This window comes from Ovis canadensis, chromosome 4 (assembly GCF_042477335.2).
Source record: "Ovis canadensis isolate MfBH-ARS-UI-01 breed Bighorn chromosome 4, ARS-UI_OviCan_v2, whole genome shotgun sequence".
NCBI lineage: Eukaryota > Metazoa > Chordata > Mammalia > Artiodactyla > Bovidae > Ovis > Ovis canadensis.
Window position 1 is genome coordinate 84,036,747 of NC_091248.1, and position 27,207 is coordinate 84,063,953.

The 27,207-nt window shown below is 40.0% G+C and overlaps 1 protein-coding gene across 1 annotated transcript in view; it reads left to right on the forward strand.

Moving 5' to 3' along the window:
* The first annotated feature begins 14,972 nt into the window (after nt 1-14,972).
* SKAP2 (src kinase associated phosphoprotein 2) overlaps nt 14,973-27,207 on the forward strand; it is a 168,638-nt gene continuing 156,403 nt past the window's right edge. The window contains exons 1-2 of the mRNA XM_069588141.1: nt 14,973-17,397; nt 26,632-26,737. Of these exons, the coding sequence (XP_069444242.1) occupies nt 17,331-17,397; nt 26,632-26,737 (173 nt within the window). The 5' untranslated portion in view covers nt 14,973-17,330. The remainder of the gene's footprint in view (nt 17,398-26,631; nt 26,738-27,207) is intronic.

Here is a 27,207-nt window from a genome sequence, read left to right on the forward strand (position 1 = left end):
GTACCAAAGGCCTAAATTTTCCCTCATCAGTAGCACTGAATTAAATTTTCATGTAAAAAACTTCATAACTTCGTTTTCTAGTTTAAAAGAAAATGTTTTGTGGGGGTTCCCTTGTTGCCTAGTGGTTAGGATTCCCGGCTGTCTCTGCCATGATTCATTCCCTGGTCAGAGAACTGAGAACCTGAGAGCTGTGTGGCTCAGCTAATAAATAAATTAAAATATTTTTACAAGCACTTTTATCCAGTCATTTTGCATAATACATTCAAAAATGCAAAGCTAGATTCTATTAAGAAAAGGTGAAAGTTCAAATCAATTGCAGTTAAATTTATGATCAATAGATTTTCTTTGGTTAGTTGATCTCTGCTTTTAGTGAACAGAGAATAGAGTCTACACTTAAGACCCTCTAAGAAAATGCAGTAGTAATAATTTAACTATTTAGTTGTTTAAATATTGCAAACCCATTTCTGAACTTCCTGGCAAATAGAAGAAAAAAAAAAAACCACTCAACCAGACGTAGATTAACTTTCTCATTGTCTGGAGCTTGAAACAGTTTGCTAATCTTTCAAGTTCAGAAAATGCCACAATTACATTTGTGAAATGGAGAAACAAGATACTAGACTTTAACGCACATGAGGGAAGATGAGCAAAGGTGACACATGAGCAGCATGTGACAAGTGGAAAGGAGAACTATTCCCTAAAAGTTTTTTTTTTTTTTTTAAACAAATTCTCTAAGATTTCAAAATTTGGTGCTGATGTAAATTTTGTTCTGCTGTTATTCAGTAAGAAGAATCACAGGCAACATTTGTGTCAGACTACTTGTCAGTTTTTGATGGCTTCTTACAGACTGATAGAATTCTGAGCTTAGCATGAGATCACCCTGAATAAATACTTTTGAGAACCCTTTCAGCTAGTGATGCCATGTAACCCAATTCTGGACAGTGAGATGTAAGTGGAACTGTCCTGTGGCAGCCTGAGTGCCTTCCTAAAGAGAAGGCTGCTGCTGCTGCTGCTGCTGCTAAGTCGCTTCAGTCGTGTCTGAGTCTGTGCAACCCCATAGATGGCAGCCCACCAGGCGCCCCCGTCCCTGGGATTCTTCAGGCAAGAACACTGGAGTGGGCTGCCATTTCCTTCTCCAATGCATGAAAGTGAAAAGTGAAAGTGAAGTTGCTCAGTCGTGTCCAACTCTTCGAGACCCCACGGACTGCAGCCCACCAGGCTCCTCCATCCATGGGATTTTCCAGGCAGGAGTACTGGAGTGGGGTGCCATTGCCTTCTCCGAAAGAGAAGGCTAGTACTTGTCTTTTGTCACTCTTCTTTGACACTCCCCTATCTTTCTGCCTGGAACACAGATGCTGCCATCTTGAACAATGAAGTTGAAACCTCACCTACAGAAATTTTACTCAAAGTATAAATAAGGAAAAATGAAACCATTTTGGTGATCAGGGAGAACTGCAGAGATTTCTGTACCTCTAATAAAGGAATTAGTGCCCTCTGACCTCAGATTCTCAGTAAGGGAGTGAATATGAGTGCTGCATTGAAAAAAGTTTGGTGAGTGGATGGTGAGATCTAAGAAGCAGACTGACTGGAAGGCAGACTGGCATGAATTTGAAACTGGAAAGAAACCCAGGGAGTTTCATCAAGGCTGGAGTGCCGTAGTTACTGCCTTTGTAAATGCGATGTTGTCAGGCAGGATTTATTAGTCAAGCCTGGGATTTAAGAGTCATGATCTTAGTAGTTTTTGCTGAGGGAATGTGTGATGTATGAAGAACTGTTTAACAGTTGTATACAGGAATAAGGAAACTAAAGTCATAGGCATTCATGTATGTTCTACAAATAGCTTTATTTACTAAGGTGATATTTGGTTGGTAGTAAGATTATGTATAGTGGTTCTATTGATGATTTAGAAATCTCTTATTCAGATAATGGATTTTGTAGATGTATTAGTTTCCAATTGCTGCTATAACAAATTACTATAAATGTATTTGTATGGGCTTGAAGTAACACAAATGTATTATCTTACAGTTCTGGAGGTCAGATGTTTGAAACAGCTTTCATTAGGCTAAAATGGAGGTGTCAGCAGGGTTATGTTCCTTCTAAAGGCTCCAAAAGAGAATCTTTTTCCTTGCCTTTTTTAGCTTCTAGAGGCCACCTGCATTCCTTGTTTGTGGCCCCTCCATCTTCAAAGCGTCTTAAAATCTCTATGCTTCTGATATCACATCTCTTTCTCTTACTCTGAGTCTTCTACCTCTCTTTTATAAGGACTCTAGGGATTACATTTGGATTATCCACTTGGATAATCTCTTTATTTCAAGATCCTTATTTATTCACCTATACAAAATCCCTTTTTGGCCATGTAAGGTAATGTACTTACAGGTTCTAAGGATTATGATGTGGATGTCTTTAGGGGACAGCCTTTATTCTGCCTACTTCATTATGGTAGAATGGATTACTATTCCAAGCCTTCATTCCTATGCCCAAAATAGGATATCCATATCTATATCCTTTGCAGTAATTTTGCACTGTCTTCTCACTTGTGGTTAAGGAGTATTTCCCCACCTCTTGGCTCTGGGACTGACCATGTAACTTTCTTTGGCCAATGAGATCTTAGCAGTTGTGATTTAGTCAAAGGCTTAAAAAGTTCTTATGTTTCTGGGCATGCTCTCTTATGCCTCTGTCATTGTTATAAGAAGAACATGCCCAAGACTGATTCAAGTGGAGTAGAGCTGAATAGTCCTAGCTGAACTCAGCCTAGATTAAGTAACCTTTATCTAACTGTTGGCCACTCAACAGATCTCTGAGATTTATTGTTCAGTTCAGTTCAGTTCAGTTCAGTCACTCAGTCATGTCTGACTCTTTGCGACCCCATGAGTCGCAGCACGCCAGGCCTCCCTGTCCATCACCAACTCCTGGGGTTCACTCAGACTCACGTCCATCGAGTCCGTGATGCCATCTAGCCACCTCATCCTCTGTCGTCCCCTTCTCCTCCTGCCCCTAATCTCTCCCAGCATCAGAGTCTTTTCCAATGAGTCAACTCTTTGCATGAGGTGGCCAAAGTACTGGAGCTTCAGCTTTAGCATCATTCCTTCCAAAGAAATCCCAGGGTTGATCTCCTTCAGAATGGACTGGTTGGATCTCCTTGCAGTCCAAGGGACTCTCAAGAGTCTTCTCCAACACCACAGTTCAAAAGCGTCAATTCTTCGGCACTCAGCCTTCTTCACAGTCCAACTCACATCCATACATGACCACAGGAAAAGCCATAGCCTTGACTAGATGGACCTTTGTTGGCAAAGTAATGTCTCTGCTTTTGAATATACTATCTAGGTTGTTCATAACTTTTCTTCCAAGGAGAATTATTGTTAAGTCGGTGAATTTTGAGAATTTATGCTTAATTTTTGTGGCAATAGCTAACTGATACAATAGAGATCTTAGGTTTTCCTCTTTCCTGTTCTTATTCTCCACCTATCTTTATTTTACTGGCTGTTTTACAATTATATATAAATAAATAATGCTTTTTCAATGTGTCTAGAGCATTAAAAAGACAAAGCAATGGCAACCCACGCCAGTACTCTCGCCTGGAAAATCCCATGGATGGAGGAGCCCAGTAGGCTGCAGTTCATGGGGTCGCACAGAGTTGGACATGACTGACACGACTTAGCAGCAGCAGCAGCAGAGCATTAAGAGGCACATGCCTTGATATGTTAACTGAACTTATTTGTGGTGAGTATTTTGCATTATATACATACATCAAATCATAACATTGTACATCTAAACCTACCCAATGTTATATGTCAATTATATCTCATTAAAGTTGGAAAAATTAAAACAATAATAACAGCAAAACTCCATAAGTTTTGTTGACCTCTTGTAGGAGAATGAGCGCAAATGTACTTAATATTTTTGTCACTACAGTTAAGGTCATTATACTTATATGGATCTACCCGCTAGTTTTTCAGGTTATTTTTTTCCAACCAAAGTCAAGATTTAAGAAAATGGGACAAAAATTAAATGGGAGGGGATGAGGTGGGAAAGAATAGAAGAATATCTGAATATAGTGATATACAATGTAAATTCTTGTTAAATATGATAAGGTAGTGCTTAAAATCCTGTAAAATTTTTTTTATTTGTTTACTAATAGTGGAACACTACAGAAAAAAAGGAGAATTTGTTTGAGCCTTTTAAATTTTATTTAATTTGTTCTTATTGATCTCAAAATAATCATTGATAAAACATGCCTGTTTAATATTGACAACTTTGAAAGTCACTGAAAAAATTAAATGGCAATTTAATGTTAACAGCTGCTTATGGTTATCAAATCCATCAAAGCCCTTCATGAATATGTTAGGCACAAACCCACTGAATTACTGTTGCTGAAGACAGCTTGGTATTTTAAAATTGCCTAGTGAGAATAAATGTACTATAATAAGAGGAAAGACTGTGATCACTATGTACTATTTTGTCTTTAAATATAGAAAGAAACCTAGGCTTGTTTCTAATTATTTAATGTCCTAAAGTTTCTGCCAACTTAGCTATAAAATGATTTCTTGAAATGTATTAGAAAATTATGCTTCATCTAAAGTCATGTTTTTAATGGCTGCAATAACAAAACAAAAATAAAATAAAAATCCCATAACAAAAATAATTATTATGCGGCTGCGGCCGGCGCACTAGGCGCAGGCAGAGGGGCTACCCCACATCCTAGGTCAGGGACAGAAGCCGAGAGTGCCAGGCTGCCACTGCGCAGGAACGGCCGAGAGGAGCTACCCCGCGTCCGAGGTCAGGGGTGACGTCTGAGAGGAGCTACCCTGTGTCCGAGGCCAGAGACGGTGCCCGAGAGGAGCTACCCCATGTCTGAGGTCAGGGGCCGCGGCTGAGGAGGAGCCACCTGGCGCCCAAGGCCAGGGGCGGCAGCCAGAAGGAAGCACCCCGCTCCCGAGGCCAGGGGCGGAGGCCGGGAGGATCAACCCCAAGTCCAAGGAGTGGTGGCTGCCTGGGTGCAGGAGGGCCTACAGGAGCCATCCCACGTTGAAGGTCAGGAAGGGCGGCAGTGAGGAGATACCTCTCATCCAAGGTAAGGAGCAGCGGCTGCCCTTTGCTGGAACAGCCATGAAAAGATACCCCATGCCCAAGGTAAGAGAAACCCAAGTAAGATGGTAGGTGTTGTAAGAGGGCATCAGAGGGCAGACACACTGAAACCATACTCACAGAAAACTAGTCAATCTAATCACACTAGGACCACAGCCTTGTCTAACTCAATGAAACTAAGCCATGCTGGCAGGGCATGCCGATGGGCGGGTCATGGTGGAGAGGTCTGACAGAATGTGGTCCACTGGAGAAGGGAACGGTAAACCACTTCAGTATTCTTGCCTTGAGAACCCCATGAACAGTATGAAAAGGCAAAATGATAGGATACTGAAAGAGGAACTCCCCAGGTCAGTAGGTGCCCAATATGCTACTGAAGATCAGTGGAGAAATAACTAGAAAAAATGAAGGGATGGAGCCAAAGCAAAAACAATACCCAGCTGTGGATGTGACTGGTGATAGAAGCAAGGTCCAATGCTGTAAAGAGCAATATTGCATAGGAACCTGGAATGTCAGGTCCATGAATCAAGGCAAATTGGAAGTGGTCAAACAAGAGATGGCAAGAGTGAACGTTGACATTCTAGGAATCAGCGAGTTAAAATGGACTGGAATGGGTGAATTTAACTCAGTTCAGTTCAGTTCAGTTGCTCAGTCATGTCCGACTCTTTGCGACCCCATGAATCGCAGCACACCAGGCCTCCCTGTCCATCACCATCTCCCGGAGTTCACTCAGACTCACGTCCATCGAGTCCGTGATGCCATCCAGCCATCTCATCCTCGGTCGTCCCCTTCTCCTCCTGCCCCCAATCCCTCCCAGCATCAGAGTCTTTTCCAACGAGTCAACTCTTTGCATGAGGTGGCCAAAGTACTGGAGCTTCAGCTTTAGCATCATTCCTTCCAAAGAAATCCCAGGGTTGATCTCCTTCAGAATGGACTGGTTGGATCTCCTTGCAGTCCAAGGGACCCTCAAGAGTCTTCTCCAACACCACAGTTCAAAAGCGTCAATTCTTCGGCGCTCAGCCTTCTTCACAGTCCAACTCTCACATCCATACATGACCATAGGAAAAACCATAGCCTTGACTAGACGGACCTTAGTTGGCAAAGTAATGTCTCTGCTTTTGAATACTATCTAGGTTGGTCATAACTTTTCTTCCAAGATGACTGTTATATCTACTACTGTGGGCAGGAATCCCTCAGAAGAAATGGAGTAGCCATCATGGTCAACAAAAGAGTCCAAAATGCAGTACTTGGATGCAATCTCAAAAACGACAGAATGCTCTCTGTTCGTCTCCAAGGCAAACCATTCAATATCACTGGAATCCAAGTCTATGCCCCAACCAGTAACGCTGAAGAAGCTGAAGTTGAATGGTTCTATCAAGACCTACAAGACCTTTTAGAACTAACACCCAAAAAAGATGTCCATTTCATTATAGGGGACTGGAATGCAAAAGTAGGAAGTCAAGAAACACCTGGGTGCTGTTGCTGCTTCTAAGTCCCTTCAGTCATGTCCGACTCTCTGTGACCCCATAGACGGCAGCCCATGAGGCTCCTCCATCCCTGGGATTCTCCAGGCAAGAACACTGGAGTAACAGGCAAATTTGGCCTTGGAATGCGGAATGAAGCAGGGCAAAGACTAATAGAGTTTTGCCAAGAAAATGCACTGGTCATAGCAAACATCCTCTTCCAACAACACAAGAGAAGACTCTACACATGGACATCACCAGATGGTCAACACTGAAATCGGATTGATTATATTCTTTGCAGCCAAAGATGGAGAAGCTCTATATAGTTAACAAAAACAAGACCAGGAGCTGACTGTGGCTCAGATCATGAACTCCTTATTAACCAAATTCAGACTCAAATTGAAGAAAGTAGGGAAAACCGCTAGACCATTCAGTTCAGTTCAGTTCAGTTGCTCAGTCGAGTCCGACTCTTTGTGACCCCATGAATCTGAGTGAACTCCGGGAGTTGGTGATGGACAGGGAGGCCTGGCGTGCTGCGATTCATGGGGTCACAAAGAGTCAGACACGACTGAGCGACTGAACTGAACTGAAGAAAATAGAGTAAATAGTTCATATGGAGTCAATGACTGAACTCTGATTACTTCGATCAGAGGTCAAATGTGAGTCCATCAAAGTTAAGAATAAGGCAGTTATGCTCTTCAGTTTCATTCTTCTAGATGACTGTCATCTCATTAAATGTTGGTAAGAATGTGGTGGGGACCAGAGCTATCCTAAAGAAAGTGGAGGGCATACAGCATAAAACATGACGTTGAAAACATTGCTTGCTTTACATGGCCAGTCCTGATACTATTCCTTGGTAAGACTATGCAGCCTGCCCTATCTCAGGATGTTTTGAATTCTAAAATACTCTTATTGTTCATACAAACCACATTGTGCTTAATTCATGTAGTATATAAGACGACTTCTAAAATCAATCTAGAGAGTGAACAGATAACTCTGCCAAGTCTCTAACTGGTAGAATTTCAGGAGTGCACATCAGGATCATGCTTGAGAACAGGGTGAACTGGGGATGCTTAAATTTCATCAGTGACTTGGCATACTACATCTCAGGTTAAGCATAAGAATAACTCTCTTCAAGGTCACTCGGTTGGACCTCTGAAGTAGAAAGTAGAGATTTGATGACAAGAATTAAGGGGGAGGATCAAAAGTTCTTGTCTTTTTATGTACCTGCTCAGAGTTCAGGATAACCTTAACAAACCACATAGTAGTAAAACAGTTCACATGTTTTACATAGTAAAAAAGAATAAGCATTTTCTTAGCATGTTCCTAGTGATCATACTCTGAGGTCAAGCCTGATCAGCAGAAGGCCAGAGAGGGATTTGTGTCCATCTCTTCTCTGGCGTGCTGCAGTCCATGGGGTTGCAAAGAATCGGACACGACTGAGCAATTGAACTGAACTTCTCTGGAGATCTACGTGGAATATAATTCCAGCCTATAAATCAACACTGTAAGAGTAAGGCAGAATCCATAGTCCATGAGGGCTAGAAGCAATCAAAACAAATATGTCCTTTTACTAAAAGTAGGCAAGGTAAAAGACTTGGTTTCAGAACCCAGGCAGGAGAAACTTAGTTACTAGATAGAATATAAGATCAGAGTGAGATTATCAGATTACAATCATAAGGTATCTGAGTATTGAGAGTCTGGATAAGGGAAACCAATTTCAGTTAAACAGAAAAGAGGGCTTTTACCTGGGCAGAGAATCGGGTAGCTTCTGACAAGTCCGAAAAGGGATGGACGGTTCTCTTACCTTATTCCTAATTTGTAGAGACCTAAAGATGTGTAGCATTTTGTTAAGAACTCAAATCCAGTCTACATAAAATTGCTTATTTTTCTTATATTAAAATGATTGACTGGAGTAGTAAAATGCCTCAGCGTATGTTTGTATGTATACAAGTGAGATGGAAAGCAAAAGAGAATGAGTTTCCTTATCTTGTTAAATTCATAAATTATACTAATAGGATTAGTGACTGTGACCTAAAAATTCAAAAGACAAGTTAGTGAGTCATATCTATCAGAACCTATTGGTTCAGGTCAGGTTCTGTATCACACCTATTTTAAAATTTTTATTTTATTTTATTTGGCTGCGGCTTGTGACTTGTGGGACCTTAGTCCTTGACTGGTGTCCCATGTCAGTGGATCAAACTGGTGTCCCAGGCAGTGGAACCACAGAGCCCTAACCACTAGACCGCCAGGGAAGTCCAAGTGTGTATGCTTGGTGGCTTTGCAATCTGTCCACCTCTATTTCCTGGGATTCCTTTTTCTATCTATTTCTGGTTAGGGTGCACCAGGAAAGAGATTCTTGTGTAAGACTTGCAGAAGGGAAGCAACACATATATTATTTTGTAGCTCACAGACATTGTTGCTTATCTTCTGGCTCACTTCATCGCCTTAAGGCCACAGCCAGATCTGCAATTGCTCCACCTTCTGCTGGATCCTTCTGTCAGCTCTCTGACTCAGAAGTCCAGTGTGTTTTAACTCTGCAATGAAGGATCCCATCTTCTGCAGGGCATAAGTAATACAAAGGTCAGAGGCAGCTAACTTGGGGGTTTAAGTTGTCCTCATAAGCCATGCTTCTGCATTCCAGTTTGTCACGAATTGCCTTCATCTTCCCTTCCTGACTCTGCTCCGTTGGACTTCAGGTTCAAGCTCCAGCATTAGATGCAAAAATAACAGCCTTACAAAGGCAGTTTAACCACCTTCCACAATTCAGTTCAGTTCAGTTCAGTGGCTCAGTCGTGTCCGACTCTCTGCGACCCAATGAACCGCAGCATGCCAGGCCTCCCTGTCAATCACCAACTCCCAGAGTCCACCAAAACCCATGTCCATTGAGTCGATGATGCCATCCAGCCATCTCATCCTCTGTCATCCCCTTCTTCTCCTGCCCTCAATCTTTCCCAGCATCAGGGTCTTTTCCAGTGAGTCAGCTCTTTGCATCAGGTGGTGAAAGTATTGGAGTTTCAGCTTCAACATCAGTCCTTCCAACACCCAGGACTGATCTCCTTTAGGATGGGCTGGTTGGATCTCTTTGCAGTCCAAGGGACTCTCAAGAGTCTTCTCCAACACCACAGTTCAAAAGCATCAATTCTTCAGTGCTCAGCTTTCTTTATAGTCCAACTCTTACATCCATACATGACCGCTGGAAAAACCATAGCCTTGACTAGATGGACCTTTGTTGGCAAAGTAATGTCTCTGCTTTTTAATATGCTGTCTAGGTCAGTCATAACTTTCCTTCCAAGGAGTAAGTATCTTTTAATTTCATGGCTGCAGTCACCATCTGCAGTGACTTTGGAGCCCAGAGAAATAAAGTCGGCCACTGTTCCCACTGTTTCCCTATCTATCTGCCATGAAGTGATGGGACCGAATGCCACGATCTTCATTTTCTGAATGTTGAGCTTTAAGCCAACTTTTTCACTCTCCTCTTTCCCTTTCATCAAGAGGCTCTTTAGTTCTTCTTCGCTTTCTGCCATAAGGGTGGTGTCATCTGTATATCTGAGGTTATTGATATTTCTCCCAGCAATCTTGATTCCAGCTCGTGCTTCCTCCAGCCCAGCGTTTCTCATGATGTACTCTGCATGTAAGTTAAATAAGCATGGTGACAATATACAGCCTTGACGTACTCCTTTTCCTAGTTGGAACCAGTCTGTTGTTCCATGTCCAGTTCTAACTGTTGCTTCCTGACCTGCATACAGATTTCTCAAGAGGCACGTCAGGTGGTCTGGTATGCCCATCTCTTTCAGAATTTTCCACAGTTTATTGTGATCCACAGTGTCAAAGGCTTTAGCATAGTCAAGCAGAAATAGATGTTTTTCTGGAACTCTCTTGTTTTTTTGATGATCCATCAGATGTTGGCAATTTGATCTCTGGTTCCTCTGCCTTTTCTAAAACTAGCTTGAACATCTGGAATTGTGTAGGGTCAAATCTCTGTAACAAATTGCTTTACATTATCTGTCTGTCTGTCTATCTACCTATCCGTCTATCTATCTATTTCCTTTCTAGTGGTTTTGCTTCTCTGATTGAACCCTGATAGAAGTTGGGATAGTGAGAGTACAAAATGAAAAGAGGTCTTTGGATACACTAAGACCACTGGCAGGAGGCAGTTTGAGAAAACTATTCAGATGAATACTAGACTACCTTTCATGAAACAAGAAGAATGATTCAGAGGGCAGAACTGAGATCTGTGAAGAAGTTAATCCAGGTGGGAGTAGATTTTGTCCTAATCAAAGAACTTGTGATTTCAGAATTGCTATGCACCAGTAATCTCTGTATATTTCTTTTTTTTTTCTCTGTATATTTCTAATCATTCCCACTCTCTTTGAACAGGTATATCTATAGTGGTTCAGTTCAGTCACTCAATCATGTCTGACTCTTTGCGACCCCATGAATTGCAGCATGCCAGGCATTCTCGTCCATCACCAACTCCTGGAGTTCACTCAGACTTGTGTCCATCGAGTCAGTCATGCCATCCAGCCATCTCATCCTCGGTCATCCCCTTCTCCTCCTGCCCCCAATCCCTCCCAGCATCAGAGTCTTTTCCAATGAGTCAACTCTTCGCATGAGGTGGCCAAAGTACTGGAGTTTCAGCTTTAGCATCATTCTTTCCAAAGAAATCCCAGGGCTGATCTCCTTCAGAATGGACTGGTTGGATCTCCTTGCAGTCCAAGGGAATCTCAAGAGTCTTCTCCAACACCACAGTTCAAAAGCATCAATTCTTCGGCACTCAGCCTTCTTCACAGTCCAGCTCTCACATCCATACATGACTACTGGAAAAACCATAGCCTTGACTAGACAGACCTTAGTTGGCAAAGTAATGTCTCTGCTTTTGAATATGCTATCTAGGCTGCTCATAACTTTTCTTCCAAGGAGTAAGTGTGTTTTAATTTCATGGCTGCAGTCACCATCTGCATTGATTTTGGAGCCCCCAAAAATAAAGTCTGACACTGTTTTCACTGTTTCCCCATCTACTTCCCATGAAGAGATGGGACCAGATGCCACGATCTTCGTTTTCTGAATGTTGAGCTTTAAGCCAACTTTTTCACTCTCCTCTTTCCCTTTCATCAAGAGGCTCTTTAGCTCCTCTTCATTTTCTGCCATAAGGGTGGTGTCATCTGCATATCTGAGGTTATTGATATTTCTCCCAGCTATCTTGATTCCAGCTTTTGTTTCTTCCAGTCCAGCGTTTCTCATGATGTACTCTGCATATAAGTTAAATAAACAGGGTGACAATATACAGCCTTGACGCACTCCTTTTCCTAGTTGGAACCAGTCTGTTGTTCCATGTCCAGTTCTACCTGTTGCTTCCTGGCCTGCATACAGATTTCTCAAGAGGCAAGTCAGGTGGTTTGGTATTCCCATCTCTTTCAGAATTTTCCACAGTTTATTGTGATCCACACAATAAAAGCCTTTGGCATAGTCAATAAAGCAGAAGTAGATATTTTTCTGAAACTCTCTTGCTTTTTCCATGATCCAGCGGATGTTGGCAATTTGATCTCTGGTTCCTCTGCCTTTTTTAAAACCAGCTTGAACATCAGGAAGTTCACGGTTCACGTATTGCTGAAGCCTGGCTTGGAGAATTGTGAACATTACTTTACTAGCGTGTGAGATGAGTGCAATTATACGGTAGTTTGAGCATTCTTTGGCATTGCCTTTCTTTGGGATTGGAATGAAAACTGACCTTTTCCAGTCCTGTGGCCACTGCTGAGATTTCCAAATTTGTTGGCATATTGAGTGCAGCACTTTCACAGAATCATCTTTCAGGATTTGAAACAGCTCAACTGGAATTCCATCACCTCCACTAGCTTTGTTCATAGTCATGCTTTCTAAGGCCCACTTGACTTCACATTCCAGGATGTCTGGCTCTAGATTAGTGATCACACCATCATGATTATCTGGGTCAAGAAGATCTTTTTTGTACAGTTCTTCTTTGTATTCTTGCCACCTCTTCTTAATATCTTCTGCTTCTGTTAGGTCCATACCATTTCTGTCCTTTATCGAGTCCATCTTTGCATGAAATGTTGTTCCCTTGGTATATCTATAGTGGTTATCCTACGCCTATCCCATTGTTGTATGTTATGTGGGAAGCAGATAACTTGTCATTTTACTTGATAGGTCTTTAGATCAAGAAAACTATGCTCAAGCTTTATTTTAGAAGCATCATCCACACCTGAACTTGATTTAGATGAGATTCTGGACTTTGAGCTGATGCGGTAATGAGAAGAGACTACACAGGGCTTGGGAAGGGATGGGTGTATTTTACACTGGGATAGATGTGAATCATTTGGAACCAAAGGGCTGATTATGGTAGCCAGCTTCCAATATGGCTTCAGTGATTCTTGCCTCCTGGTGTTAATAGCCTTTTCTTCCATACCAGGCATGGTCTCTGTGACCAATAGGATGTGGCAGTAGTCAATTATGCTTCTTCTGATATTAATTTATAAACACATTGCAGATTCTGTCTTGGTTGTGCTACCTTTCAGATCACTTGCTCTGGGGGAAGCCACTTACCAGGTCAAGAAGACACTCAACCAGCCCGGTAAGGTCCATGTAGTGATGAACTTATGCCTTTTGTCAGCATCAAAGAGGAATGAAGGGCTCCAACCAACAGTACTGTGGGTGAACCGTCTTCAAAGCTAATCTGGCTATTGACAAGTCCTTAAATGACTGCAACCAGCCTGACTGTCACTAGAGCCATCCAGCTTTACTGATCACGGTTTCCTGACCATCAGAAACTGTGAGATACTAAATGTGTGTTTTAAGCTAGGTTTTGTTATGTAGCAACAGATACAGTGCTGAGAGAGTCAATTCCTAGGCAGGCTGATAAAAAGTACAGGGTTCCTGAGGAGGAGAAAGGGGTCCGGAGCCCCTGAGAGGGAGAAAGGGGTCTGTCCTTTTCTCAAGGAGAAAAGGACAAACATTCTTTTCTACATTGCTTTGTCTTAGTCAATATAACTTTGGAGAAGGAAATGGCAACCCACTTCAGTATTCTTGCCTAGAGAATCCTGTGGATGGAGGAGCATGGTGGGCTGCTGTCCATAGGGTCGCACAGTCGGACACAACTGAAGCGACTTAGCATGCATGCATGCATTGGAGAAGGAAATAGCAACCCACTCCAGTATTCTTGCTTGGAGAATCCCAGGGATGGAGGAGCCTGGTGGGCTGCCATCTGTGGGGTCGCACAGAGTCAGACACAATTGAGGCAACTTAGCAGCTGCAGTGGAGAAGGCAATGGCAACCCACTCCAGTACTCTTGCCTGGAAAATCCCATGGATGGAGGAGCCTGGTAGGCTACAGTCCATGGGGTCATGCAGAGTTGGACTCGACTGAGTGACTTCACTTTCACGCACTGGAGAAGGAAATGGCAACCCACTTCAGTATTCTTGCCTGGAGAATCCCAGGGACAGAGGAGCCTGGTGGGCTACTGTCTGTGGGGTCGCAGGGAGTTGGACACAACTGAAGCGACTTAGCAGCAGCAGCAGCAGCAGTCAAAATAACAATGTATCTTGCTTGAGGACATGTTTCTCCTTAACAAGAACCTTCTGACTAATCCTGTCATTTAAAAATGTATATTATAGGAGTGGGTCTGGTAAGATCTTTCTATTTTTCATTCTAAACTTGTGAATTTAAGATGTATGTTGTGGGAGTGGGTCTGAAAAAAGTATATAAGGCCTTGATAAGACTAGCTAGGGGGGCATTCCCTGTCCCCCTTCTGATGTCTGTGTCAGAAGCTTTCTCTGTCCCTTTTCTTACAAATTATAATTTTTCTTCCACATGCCTATGAAAGCCAGATAAAGACGAGAAGCAGGGAAACATAAATTGTTTTAGCTCACTGTTTTTTCTTCATTGTTCATTTAGATTCTTTTAAAACTAAGCCTGTGGACACATACTTATTCAGCTAAGCTAAATTTGAAAGATGTAAGGAAGGGGGTTAGCTTTAGTAATAAGGAAATATGTACGTACACACACACACACGCATCTTTGAACTAAAGAATGTACTTTTGAAAAGTCAAATCTTGAGATTTTTCCAGAATCTAGCCTCTGCAGAATGGTGGAAAAGCTGTTGAATCTCAGGTTGAGACTTAAAGTTTCTTTTATTACTCCTTTTTACCTAATATGACTAGTTTAAAATGTAAAGTATAATTTGATTTCCTTCCTATTTTTTGTTGTGGAAACATTTGGAAAGAAATAAGAATATATTTCTTCTAGCCTCTCTTTATTTTTCTTTGTGTCTTATAATCAATTTCAGTAACTTTAACAATAAACAGTAAAAATGATAGAGTATACAAAGCATTGCCCAAGTGAATCTATCGCAAAGCTGTGTCTGAGAATGGTTTCCTAAATAGGGAAAATGTGTTTTATATGAAGAGTCCATTTTCTGTTATTGCCTTTTTTATTTGGACTACTAGATGCTATATATTTTAAGGCAATCTTAATAGTTTCCTGTCTCTCACTAACAAGAATGACTTGTCATAATGAGTAGTGTAGACAGTGTCCATTTGATCCACTCCAGAAAGCTGTCTATTTGATACAAGAGTAAATCACCTCAATTCCTTTGTGCAATGAATGGAGTGTAAATAAATAAATGAGACCCAAGAATAAAAAAAATCTGGTAAGTTCTATCAGAAAGAAACAAAGGATAAGAACATTTGGAGGCCTGGTTTAATGAAAAATAATGTGACAAGACAAAGACTTGTGTGTGACAGCTGTATAAGGAGGAAGAATCCTAATATATATGTCAATAAAATTGTTTTTTCCTTCTTTAGGAAAATAATTTGGTAGTTTAAGAATAATAATTCTCAATTCTTTGAAGTTGGAGGACTTATGTTGTAAAATAACTTTTTATCCACTTTTACCTCCACCAAAAAGAATTCTGATTTTCAACAGTTTTTCTATAATTCATCACAGTTCTGAATAGGAATTTCAGGTTCCATTTTGGGGTGTCTTTGTTATTTTGCATGTTATACTACAATTCTAAAGTTTTTGTGTTGGTTTTTGTTTTGAGAGAACTCCAAAATGTTTTAATTTTTCCTTTTACAGTTAGTGTTCTGATAGCTCAGTTGGTAAAGAATCCACCTGCAATGCAGGAGACCCCAGTTCAATTCCTGGGTTGGGAAGATCCCCTGAAGAAGGGAAAGGCTACCCACTCCAGTATTCTGGCCTAGACTATATGGGGTTGCAAAGAGTTGGACAGGACTGAGCAACTTTCACTTTTCACAGTTAGTGTTTGGTGTATTTCTTAGAGAATTATACACAAATGACTTGTATTTGACTACTTTTTATTACTGTGTGAGATTTATTTGGTGTGAAATATTAATAGAGCCATTACTCTGTGTCAGGTTGTGGGTTCCAGGTGCAGATGAAAGGTAAGTTATGACACATTTTGTGTCCTATAGGAGCTCAAAGGTAGTAAAGTGATTCTCAAAATAAAACCTCAGGGTGTATAGTAGCAGAATCACCAACGGGGCTTGTTTAAAATGCAATCAATCAAGTTCCATCCTAAACAGAATCAGAATTTCTGGGAGCGGGACTTTTGAGACTGCATTGTAATAGGTTCTGTCTGTGATTCTAACGCAAACTAAAGTTTAAGGACCATTGATATAGTGAAGGTTGGACGGTAGAGGAATAAACAATTTATATTGCGATTGGAGCCACAATAAAATCTTCCGTTTCCTATCTGAAGAAAAAAAATATTTTTCTTCTACACACACAGACACACACACACAGACACACACACACACACTGTTTTAGAGAAAATCTGTAAGAAGATTTAGAGCTAGAAGACAGTAAGTAGCTGATGATTAAACTCAGTAAGTTTGCTGAGATTATACTCAGTACATATCTGATGATTAAACGATCAGGTTGCAATGAAAACATTTTATAATTCCGTTTTAATGGAATTATAGCAATTTTCTCTTTGATGCTTATAGGTGGACAGTGCTATCTATTTCTGTTTGTAACTAGAACTCTCTGCGCTTCCTAGTACGGGAGATCGGTCACCCTCCAAATCTGAATTACGTAGTGTAAGAGCCAATCGGAGAGCTCTCTGGAGCAGCTCCGGACAGGCCTCTCAGGGAAGACTGGCGGAAGATGGGACTTTGATGCCATCATGCAATCGGACAAAGAAGGCCTCAATAGTTTAGGGCGGTCGAAAATTTCATCTGGGGTGCTGCGCAAAGTGTTAAACCTTGGCGGGACTGATTAAAACCAGAAAGTCTCTCAATCGGAAAACCTGGACGCACCGCAGAGTCCTTATTTTCTGGGACCGTGCAGAAATGGTCAGCACTTGCGCCGCTACCAGTGACCAAAATGGCCGCAAAGCGCTTCGGGCGCGGAATCAGGTGATGCAGCCCCAGTCCGCTCTTTCCCACCAGCCGCTCCTCCCGCTCCACGTAGCGGTGGGTGTGGCCTGCCCTGAGGCTCTTCTCGGAGGCAGGGAAAACCTAGGGATTACACATGCGCAGTTAAGGCCCCTCAGGCCCTTCGGACCCCTTCCCCGCCCCCCGCCCCTCCCACCTCCCCGCCCCGAATTGCCGGGCGGGGCTGGGCCGAGAGTCCAGCAGCTGTGGCTGGGGCTTCAGTGACTTCCTTGTTATGAGCCTCGCCTTGGCAGTGTCCGGACTCTTAGCCCCGCTGTCCTTACCGGGATAGTCCGAGTCTAGATCGCAGCCGCAACCCTAGCGGGTCGGTTCCCCTTTCAGCACAGGTCCTTTCCCCTCACGCCCCGAGCTCCCTAACATGCCCAACCCCAGCAGCACCTCCTCTCCCTACCCCCTCCCCGAGGAAATTAAGAACCTGTTGGCAGGTAAAAAGCGGGAAGGGGGCGGGTAATGTGGCGGGGGCGGGGGCGCGGGGACGGCGAGCCGGCGGGGACAGAAGCATTCGGAGTCTCTACCCTCCCTCCTGGCTCTCTGCACGCCTCCTGCCCAGTGGGAACGGGACTGGGAGTGGGGAAGTGGGATGTGAGAATGGGAGTGGGCGTGTGTGTGGAAATTTGGTGCGAGGATGGTAGGGAAGCCCTTCTTGGTGGGCTTTACTAACGCGATCAGGGTATCGTGAAGATTGTGTGTGTGTGTGTGCGCGCGCGCGATCGGGGTACCTTGAAGACTGTGTGTGTGTGTGTGTCACAGAGAGATGAGGAAGGAGAGAGGTCAAAGAACTAGTTCTTTGGTCCCTTGGCCGATGGAAGAGAAAGAGATTTCTGAGCTACAGAGGTTAGGAGTTAGGGGTTATGGGACCACAGGGTTTGTCATTTCTAAAACTCCCATTTTCTTGAACATTCAGCCCACCCATATTTGAGACTTTAAAAGGGGGCCTGACTCTCAAATGACCACTTGTCTTCAGCCTGAGTAACGTGCTACAACACAAAAGGAAGGATGTGTTAAAGTCCAGCTTCCTGTGACGATGAATGTACAGTATTTCGTATTTGCACCCCCATCTTCCCCTTTTCAGTCTTGAGTGACCGTTTGTAGGAACTTAGGAATTAAAGATGCATTCTTCAAGGCTGTTACAAATCCACTGCTACTTCGTTATCTAATATGGAAGATGTATATTTTCGCTAGGGGCCAATAAAAAACATATTTCTGCACAACGTAGAAAATAAATCCTTTTCTGGGGTAGCAAAAATTTTACCTATCCTGATGCTCTGAAATTCTTCCCGTTATTCACTTTGTCATGTGTACATCAGAATTCTGAATATTGAATTTTGATCTAAAATTTTTAGTTTAAGTATCTTTCAATATTGGTCATGAAAAAGTGGGTTAAAAGTTTCTCTTAGATGCCTATGATACAATTTGCTTATTTTAACTCTTAAAGCAATATTTAAAATGTGGCATTATATGTAGTTACTGTTAGAGCACTGTGAGACTAAATCTCTTAATATGTTGTTAGAGAAAATAAAATTAACAGTGTATGAATGCAGACATGTTTTGTGAACATGATTTCAGTGTTACGATGACTGCATTTGTTGTGGGGTAGTGATTTACTCTAAGAAATGCTTGTTAATGGGTACCATTGTGGGATATACTGAAAGAACCATAGGGACTGAGTCAAGGCAGCTTTTATTCCATTCTATGAGTTTCAAGTGAGTGCTGATTTTATTTTAAAACAGTTAACATGTTTGTTGTTACCATGCTAGGATTCCTTGCTTAGAATATTATTTTACCAGGTTAGAGAACTGTTTATCATAACTCTAAAGAGAGAAGTCACCATTTTCAGGATATTTTAGGTCTGAATTTTTGAGTTTAAGAAGTAAAGCATAGACCCCCTGTATACATGCTTTTAAAGCTTGACAGCTCCACAGTAGACAGTTTGTAATCTGGATCCACAGGCGTAATTTGCAGATAGTATGATATATAGGTTATGAGACCCTATTTTCTGATCCCCATGGATTACAAGTATTTCATGTAGCCCTTACTTGTGTAATTTAATTGAAAGCTCAGGATTAAATAATACTTAAGTTATCTGCCATTGCTAACTTCATATATACTTTAGCCATTTCTCTGCTCTGTAGTCAGATAATACATAATATCTGAAATTAGCATTTCAAAAATAATCTTGACATTTTCAGTATCTCACATTATTGAAGTAAATCACATATTAAAACATGAAATATTAAGAACAACTATTAAAACATTAAACTTCTAGTAGTGACAAATTTGGCTTATACTGTATTTTCAAGAGGTATGGCTATGAGGAAATATAAGTATCTATAATGAGACATACTTTAAAGAAATGAAACAAGTGAACCAATGTTTTCCAGTTTTCTTTTTAAACTAGCCATTTGAAGAAAAGTAGTTAATGTTTTATGGCTGACTAATTAAAATATTTTTTTTTGTAGAGAAGTTTTAAAGAATAAGTGAGATCAGCAGTTTTATTCACATTTCGTTTTACTCAAGTGTTTGACTAATGGGGTATGGTTAGATTTAAAACTATTAAAACTATAGGAGAAGAGTTGGCATTGGTTTGAATTTTAAAGATATTGCTGGCTCTCCTGGTTCGTTCTTTGAAACTAAGGACATGTTGGCAGTGGTGGTTGTAGTTAACAGTCGAGTGCTCTTAGAATGAATGGCACTATGTTAGAATTCCAAGGCAGGAAAGATGAGCTAACTTTTCAAGCATTTAAAATCCCTTCAGAAAGAAAGAATCAAAGCAAAAGATATGCCTATCAAAAAAAATGTTTGGATAGCTCCCATTATGTTCTATGTTCCCTTTATCCAAATTGTTATGTCACTCAGATGTATTGAATGTTTGACATTTCAACTGCTTGATGGAGGTAGGTATCAAATGTATTCTTGTCAATTTATTATTTTCTCTCTTTTATTTTTCCTTTGATTATAGGACTTTTAGTCTTTCTTTTCAATGTTTGTTCCTCCTCCTTCCTATTCCTTTCCTTAAAAAATGCTGTAGAAATGCAAAAATCCATAGAGGTTATCATTCTTAGCTCACATTTGATGATGCACTTTAGAAAGTGGCTGTATAGTTTGTAGTTATTTATATTTCCATGAAATCAGTATATTCAATGTTGAAAACCTATACTTTTTATAAAAAGTGTTGAATTATTTTCTTGTTCTATGAGTAAAAAAAACCATACAGATTTTTGTTAAAAAGCAAGTTGCAAACTGCCACATGCAATACAGGCAACTTTTAATTTTTTTTCCCACAGCAATGGAAGAACAAGTTTAGCTTAGATAAATAGAAACAAAGGATAATCCCAAATTTTTTCCATATAATCTTCTCCCATGTCCAAATATTTTGACTAGGATGAACAGCAAGAATAATCTTGATTTATGTGAGTTTTTCCTCCAGGCAGGCAAGAAAGTGAGAGGAATTAACCACCCTCCCCCCACCCCACCCCCAATCCTGTTTAATCTCCTTTTGAATACTGGTCTGTTCCTAGTTTGCAGTCTGATATTCTCATTCATTTGTATTAGGACAGCACATTTAAAAAGGAAACTGTAGGAAAATGCTAGTTTCTTTTTATTGAGATAGAAAATGAAACCAATGTTGAAGGAAGAAAATGGTGGTTGTCAGTATGTACTCTGAAAAAAATCAAACCCATAACGAGAGCGGTGTCTGCAAAGTGACCCTGAGAGTTTGTTCACTTGGCAGTCTTGATTAGAAATATTGCATTTTCCTCTATTGGGAATTTCTAGGACATTTTAAAAAACTTTCACACATAATTGATAATCCCTTTAGGGATACTAGATAAGTAATGCAATTCAGCTGAGATAGAGGTAGACTTTTTTTTTTTTTTCTTTCTTTTTGAATGCTAAGAATACTATGGTTTGATTTCTACCTGTCAAGTTCCATTTACAATTTGGTGAACATTTTGGTTTTGTTTGTCTTCTGAAACTCATTTATAGTATATCTCATGCCCCCTAACTTCCTTTTGGGGCATTGGTCAAGTATGTAAAGGGAAGAGTGCCACCTACTGAGTCACCAATGGTCACCTACTTCCTTAGCACCTGTTTTTTCCTATAGAGCAAGAACAAGCCTGCCCCATTTTGACAGTAATAACTAATGAGTTTAAAGTTGATAGGAGAACATTTGATCTTACAGTGAAATCAGTCCATGACACTTCTAAGATTTTCTCTTCTAGAAGTAGGAATATATGTTTGTAAATCAAGGGACGAGAAACTGATAAGTTTCTTATATGGGTCAGATACCATAGATGACTTAAGATGTGATGTTAGGAGAATTATTTGCCCATGTTAAGCATACAATATCCTACTTTTTCTTGGCAGGAATTTTTGATTGGCTTTTTTTCCCCCAAGACTTTCCTTTTAAAGTATTTTCATCTCAGATTACTAAACAAAGCTCTTGATAGTATGCTTGTATGTGTAATTTTATAGTTACTCAATCCAAATTATCACTGGTTTTCTTTTAAAAAGAAATTTAAATATACTAAAAAGGAGAAGTATAAAAATTAAAAAATTTCTAAATGAGTTTAGCTCTACTTTATCCAGCATTACTGGAAAGAAGGTGGAAAGAAGAGTAAGAAGAGCCTCTGGTGATTTGAAACACAGTTCAGTTCTCTCATAAATATAAGATTAAGTGTCATATATGGGTGATAAAAGTGGCATAGGCTAGTTTTTATATACTCATTATTCACTTAGTTTGTCCTTTTCAATTAAAACCAAGTCTATCTTTTTCATTCCACTGAGTTTACATTTCTTTTTCAATCACATGGTGAACACATTACAATAATGCTACCTAACAGTGAATATAGTGTAATATAGAAGCACTGTGGCTTCTTTGAAAGTAAGATTTTGATCATTTTAAAGTGCTATTTATCAAGAGTCATCTTTTAGAAGCGAAAAATGTTCATCTCTATTCTTCAGCAGTCCAGTTTTCTATCAAAATAAATCATTTAGCCTCCAAAGCCAATTTTGAAAATTTTGTCAGATGAATGGATGGTAAGACTCAGGTATATTTTACTTATACTGTGAGAACTTCTTGTGCTTGCTCATGTCCCTTTTTCCATGTTTGAAAAGTCCACAGTTCAACCATGACCTATAAAAGTGCTTGGGTAATCAAGAGAAAGACACTTATTAGACAAATCAATAACTTTTCAATGAGCCATTTCCCAACTTTGGGCATTGAGCTTAATTGGTCTACATGTACCCAGTTTAACAGATTTTATGTTTTTACCAGTGTGTGTTTGGTGAGACCATACCCTTCTTTACCAGAGATGAAAAGCTTCTCTTTTTGTTTTGGTGCCAACTTCAATTCTAGGCTGGGATTCTTAGCACATTAAGTTTAGTGATAGCACTTCAGTGAATACTAAGTGGAACTTGGCCCAATTCATAAAGTAGAGAAAGTTGTGGAATTAAGTAGTGAAGCCATCTGGGGCATGGGGGTATGGTTTGATTGGTTTCACACTCGTTTTGTTGATACGGGGCTGAGCACATGGTGGTGGATTCACTCTAATTCTTGCCTCTCTTTTCTATACAGTTCAGGCCATCACAGAGGGTGTGTGTGTGTGTGTGTGTGTGTGTGTGTGCGCACTTGCATGCCTGCCCAGGGAGGTGAAGTATTGGTTGACTAGGGGGACTAGGCAGAAGACACACCAGGTGTTACCTCTGTGACTTGTTTACACTCGCCAGTCTGGAAGTCATTCCAGGCTGTTTGCTGGTGGAGGATGTGAAGGCAAGTGGTCAAACCCTGGCTTTGTTTAAGAGTAGGAACCTATGCTATGTAGTCAGCTTGGAGAAGTTGACAGTTTATAGTTTGTAAGAATTTAAAAACTGTTACAGCCTCGTTTGGTTTCACTTTTTCACTCTGTAATCAGTATGGAAATTGGTAGTAAACTGTTAGTGTGTGTGTATTAGATGCCTGTCCTAGACTCTGGGGCTCTATGGGGAGATGCGTGGCAGTTTTTCTAGGGGGTCGTATGTACAAGAAAAGAAAGAAAAAAAAAAAGGAAAATTGGAGTACCATGGTTTGGTATATGTTAAGTATTTGATGTGTGTTAAGTATTTGCCTGTTAGAGATTGAGATGATTATTGAGAGGTTTCTTACTTAAACTGTTTCAGGGTTGCTGAGCCAAGACATGATTTCATCTTTTAATTCTGTTTTCAGACCTTAACATTTATCTACAGAGCAGTCGCAAATCAGATTATTTTCAGCGGCCCTCTCCCCCGTATCTTTAGTTATACTAGGAGATCAGGTTTAGTCTTGACGGTGTTAAGGTATAACAGGACCAAAAATCACCACCACATTTGTATTCGCTGAGTAACTTTTTCCTTGATGATGACTTGGGGACAGAAGCGGATGGAGATGGGGTTATATGCAGGCGGCGCTGACCTGCGGTCTAGGTGATTGCGCAGAGCGGCGATAGGGGTTGACCCGGTGTTTAGTGGGCGCCGGAACTGCGCTTTCTCCATGTGGCCGGGTGGGTACCTAAGCTTCTCCTCTCCCGCAGAGTACGCGAATGAGCCAAGATTTCCTCCTCTGCGAATGGGGAATTCATTCTGTCGAACTCACCAGGCCAATAGGCCAGCGAAGACGCAGGCTGACCTTTTCTTGTAATCGAATTACGGCTGTTCCCCGAATTACAGGCAGTCTGGAGTCGGTGAAATCTACATATTAACAGAGGGACACGACCCCTAAAGGAAGGCAGGAGAGGGGTTGCTAGTTTACCGTTTGCAAGGCTATTCGGAGCACAATAAAAAGCTTCAGATCTCTTCCAACCTGCCAGAGAAGTGCTTGATTCGCTTAGGACTTTTATTGCTGGCTTTTGAAATACAACCCTGGCTCTGAGCTACAAAGTCACAGATCCAGTCCCATTTGTCTAGCGAGAGCGCTGCCCCAAACCAGCGCTCTCTGCTCCCAGCTCTGATGACGGGAACCCTGGGGCTTAACATTCCCAGTGTCTCGGACTGCGGAGCTCAAGCATCTCATGGTGAAGCCGGAGTAACTTCTCAGCACCCATTCTGTCTTTGCGCTGTGGGAGCGGGTCGGTGGTCGGCGAAGGCCGTGAGCACGTCCACGGGGTCGCCTCTGTCTTCGAGAGGCTGGTTTAGTTCGATTTCAAAATACATGGGCACTGTTTGGATTTTCAGAAAGAAAAAAAAATTGTTTTCAAAAACTTGAAGACCAGTTGAGTTTGTGGGCACCAACAAACTAAGACTATTGCAGGAATCACTTCCACTTTGAAGTTCTTACTTGGTTAAAAAAAAAAGTAGAAAAAAAGGGGGGGGGGCAAAAAAACCAAAGCAGGTTCTATGCTTTTCATATCTCCTTTGTGAAGTAATCTTAAAAAAATCAATGTTTATTAAATCTTTTTTTGTTGCCGTAAACCGTTTTTCTGGCATAAGGTTAGGAATAAATACATTGACTACTCTAAAAATACAGAATTTTCCTCTTGAGCAATCTCTGAATCGCCTCCCCCTAAGAAAATAAACGAGGCATGTTCTTCCTGTACTCTCACACTCTTTCAACAAGTATTTCCTCATAAAATAGCATAGCCTCAATAATTAAAAAAATTTTTTGGCACTGTTAAGAAACACTATATAGAACGTTACAGCTTTTTGTTTTCTGAGTTTTTATAGAACTGAAAAGACCTTGTAAAGGAATAACTCTTGGGCTGCACTTTGTTCTGTTATTGCTTCCGGAGATAGAAAATACATCCCGTTTGTTTAAACTTGGGTTGTATAATGAAAATGTAAAATAGGCAATTAAATACTCGTGTGGATGAGGAAATTAAAGACAAATACTGAGTGAAAGTTAAATTAAGCACACTATTTACCAGTCATTATGTCAGTGATTCTCCCGAGTACTGAGTGTACTTGGAGTAAGAGGTGCTACTCCTCTTACTTCACTTTCTTAGTAGATTTATTGGAGTCATCTCAGAGGCACCAATGATTTTTTTCCATTTCAGCTAATAATCTGAATGTCCAGAGGTTGCTCACTCCTCTGGGTACAAAATTCAGAGTTGGGAAGAGAGTGCTCTTTTATAAGTCTGGTTGTTTTGAACTCATTTAAAGGTGTGGGTCTAATTTGCACTGGTACTGGATTACGTCTCTGTGTCCCCCTCCTCAAAACATGGACAGCTCAAGGAAAGAGAAGCTGTGACATTTTGCTTTTGTTTTTATAGACACTTAACTTTTAACATGTCAGTAATGGACTTCAAACCAGAGAGCTATTTAAAAAAAATTATTCCAAGACTAAATTTTAATTATTTCACTTGTCATTGATTTATTGAAAACTCACCTTTACATAATTTATTACGAGTGTGTAGAATAACAGTTTAATCAGCTTTGCTCATTGGATCAAGGTCTTTTGTAATCAAGAATTTAAAATCAATTGTAACATCTATTTCAAATACTAGGTTTTAACTTGCTAATTATAAGTACGGTTGAAAGACAATTTGTTATACTGCTTTGAATTGACTAAATATAATATTGTTTTATGTTTTGATAACATCTTTTTATCAGTGTGAGTTAGGAGACAAATTAGTTAAATAAAAAGAAAATAGAACATATACACATCTCTTCAATATGAAATATGGGTGGTTTATAGGCATACCTACTGAAAAAATTTTAATGGTATCCTCTATATTAAATATCTCATTTGAAATTCTGATCATAAAGTTGTACAGTATTTCATGAACAATAAGAGTAAGGCCATTATAAAATCAAACCAGTAAGAATTTGATGGCATTGCATATTAGAATTAGAAAGCAGCGTAAAAGTTTATTAAATTAAAAAAAGAAGGCTATGTGAAAATGTTGCATGAGGCCATAGAAATCTTTTCTCTTGGTTACTATATTTTAAAATAGTAATTAGCCTCCAATTAAAATAAATAAATAAAAAAAAATAGTGGATAAATCTATTTTGCCACTTTTTCCTTTATTTAAAGAAGTATTTCCAGGTAGTAATGCCAAGACAGGATGCAGGAGCACACAAAACCACGCAACTGATTATCTTTTTTATTTGAGAATAGCTGGCCAGAGTGGGTGGGGCAGGTAGGAACCTAAGAGGAGGGTTTGATTTGGAAATCTTGGCTAGAATAAGGGTTTTTTTTTTTTCCCTTTAAAGTGGTTAAGCATGACATATGACTGAAAATTGATTACACTGGGAAAAGCAGCCTTTGCCAGAGACATTAGCTTTTATTGATATAATATTGTGAATGACCTGTTCATACAGGAACTTACAAAATACTATAAAATGATAGTAACATATGCATGTAAACTCTGTGCTTGCTTTTATACAAGAGAATTTGTTTATGGGGCACCATAGTTTATTAAAACTTGCATGTTTCTTCCTGGTTTAATGATGCCAAACTTTCAAATAGCATTGGCTGTGCTAAGCATAAGTAGAACATACACATTTTATTAGCTAAGTGGCGAACAGATTTGTCCAATTTAGTGTTTGAAGCATACTTCAACTGTTATGCTTTGGACTGATAAATAACTGTAACAGATTGTACAGATATTAACACTTATGGGTAGAAACAATCATTATCCTATTTGTCTTCACAAAAAAATGATTCTTTCCTATAATTTGCGTCCTTTTTCTTATATTTCATGGTTTAGATGTTGAAACATTTGTAGCAGACATACTGAGAGGGGAAAATTTATCCAAGAAAGCAAAGGAAAAGAGAGACTCCCTTGTTAAGAAGATAAAAGATGTAAAGTCTATGTAAGTCACTTACTTGCCTTTTATTACTTTTTTCTTACGTAGAATAAATGTAATTAACATTTTAATGAAGGACTGATAATTGTGGAATTAAATTTTTTAGATTCTAATCTAATTGAAGTATTTTAAAGGACAAGCTATATTTCTACTATAATAATATTTAAAAACAGACATGCTTATCATAATACCCTATTTTGTGAAGGCTCTTGATTATCTATTTTTCTAAGTATTTTTGCAAAATCCAAGTGTTCATTTTGATTATTTGAGAAAATATTTGGTTTCACAGATAAGGTTTAGGTAGGTTGAAAATTTTAACATGAATATGGAAAATACCTCCAGATACTCAAATGAATAAATGTAATTTAAGTCGTATATATTAACAATATATTCTAATTTTACTACTATAACTTGAGTCTTTAAAAATATTTTTAGTATAAATTCACTAGCCTTTTAGAATTACCATTTCAAGATAG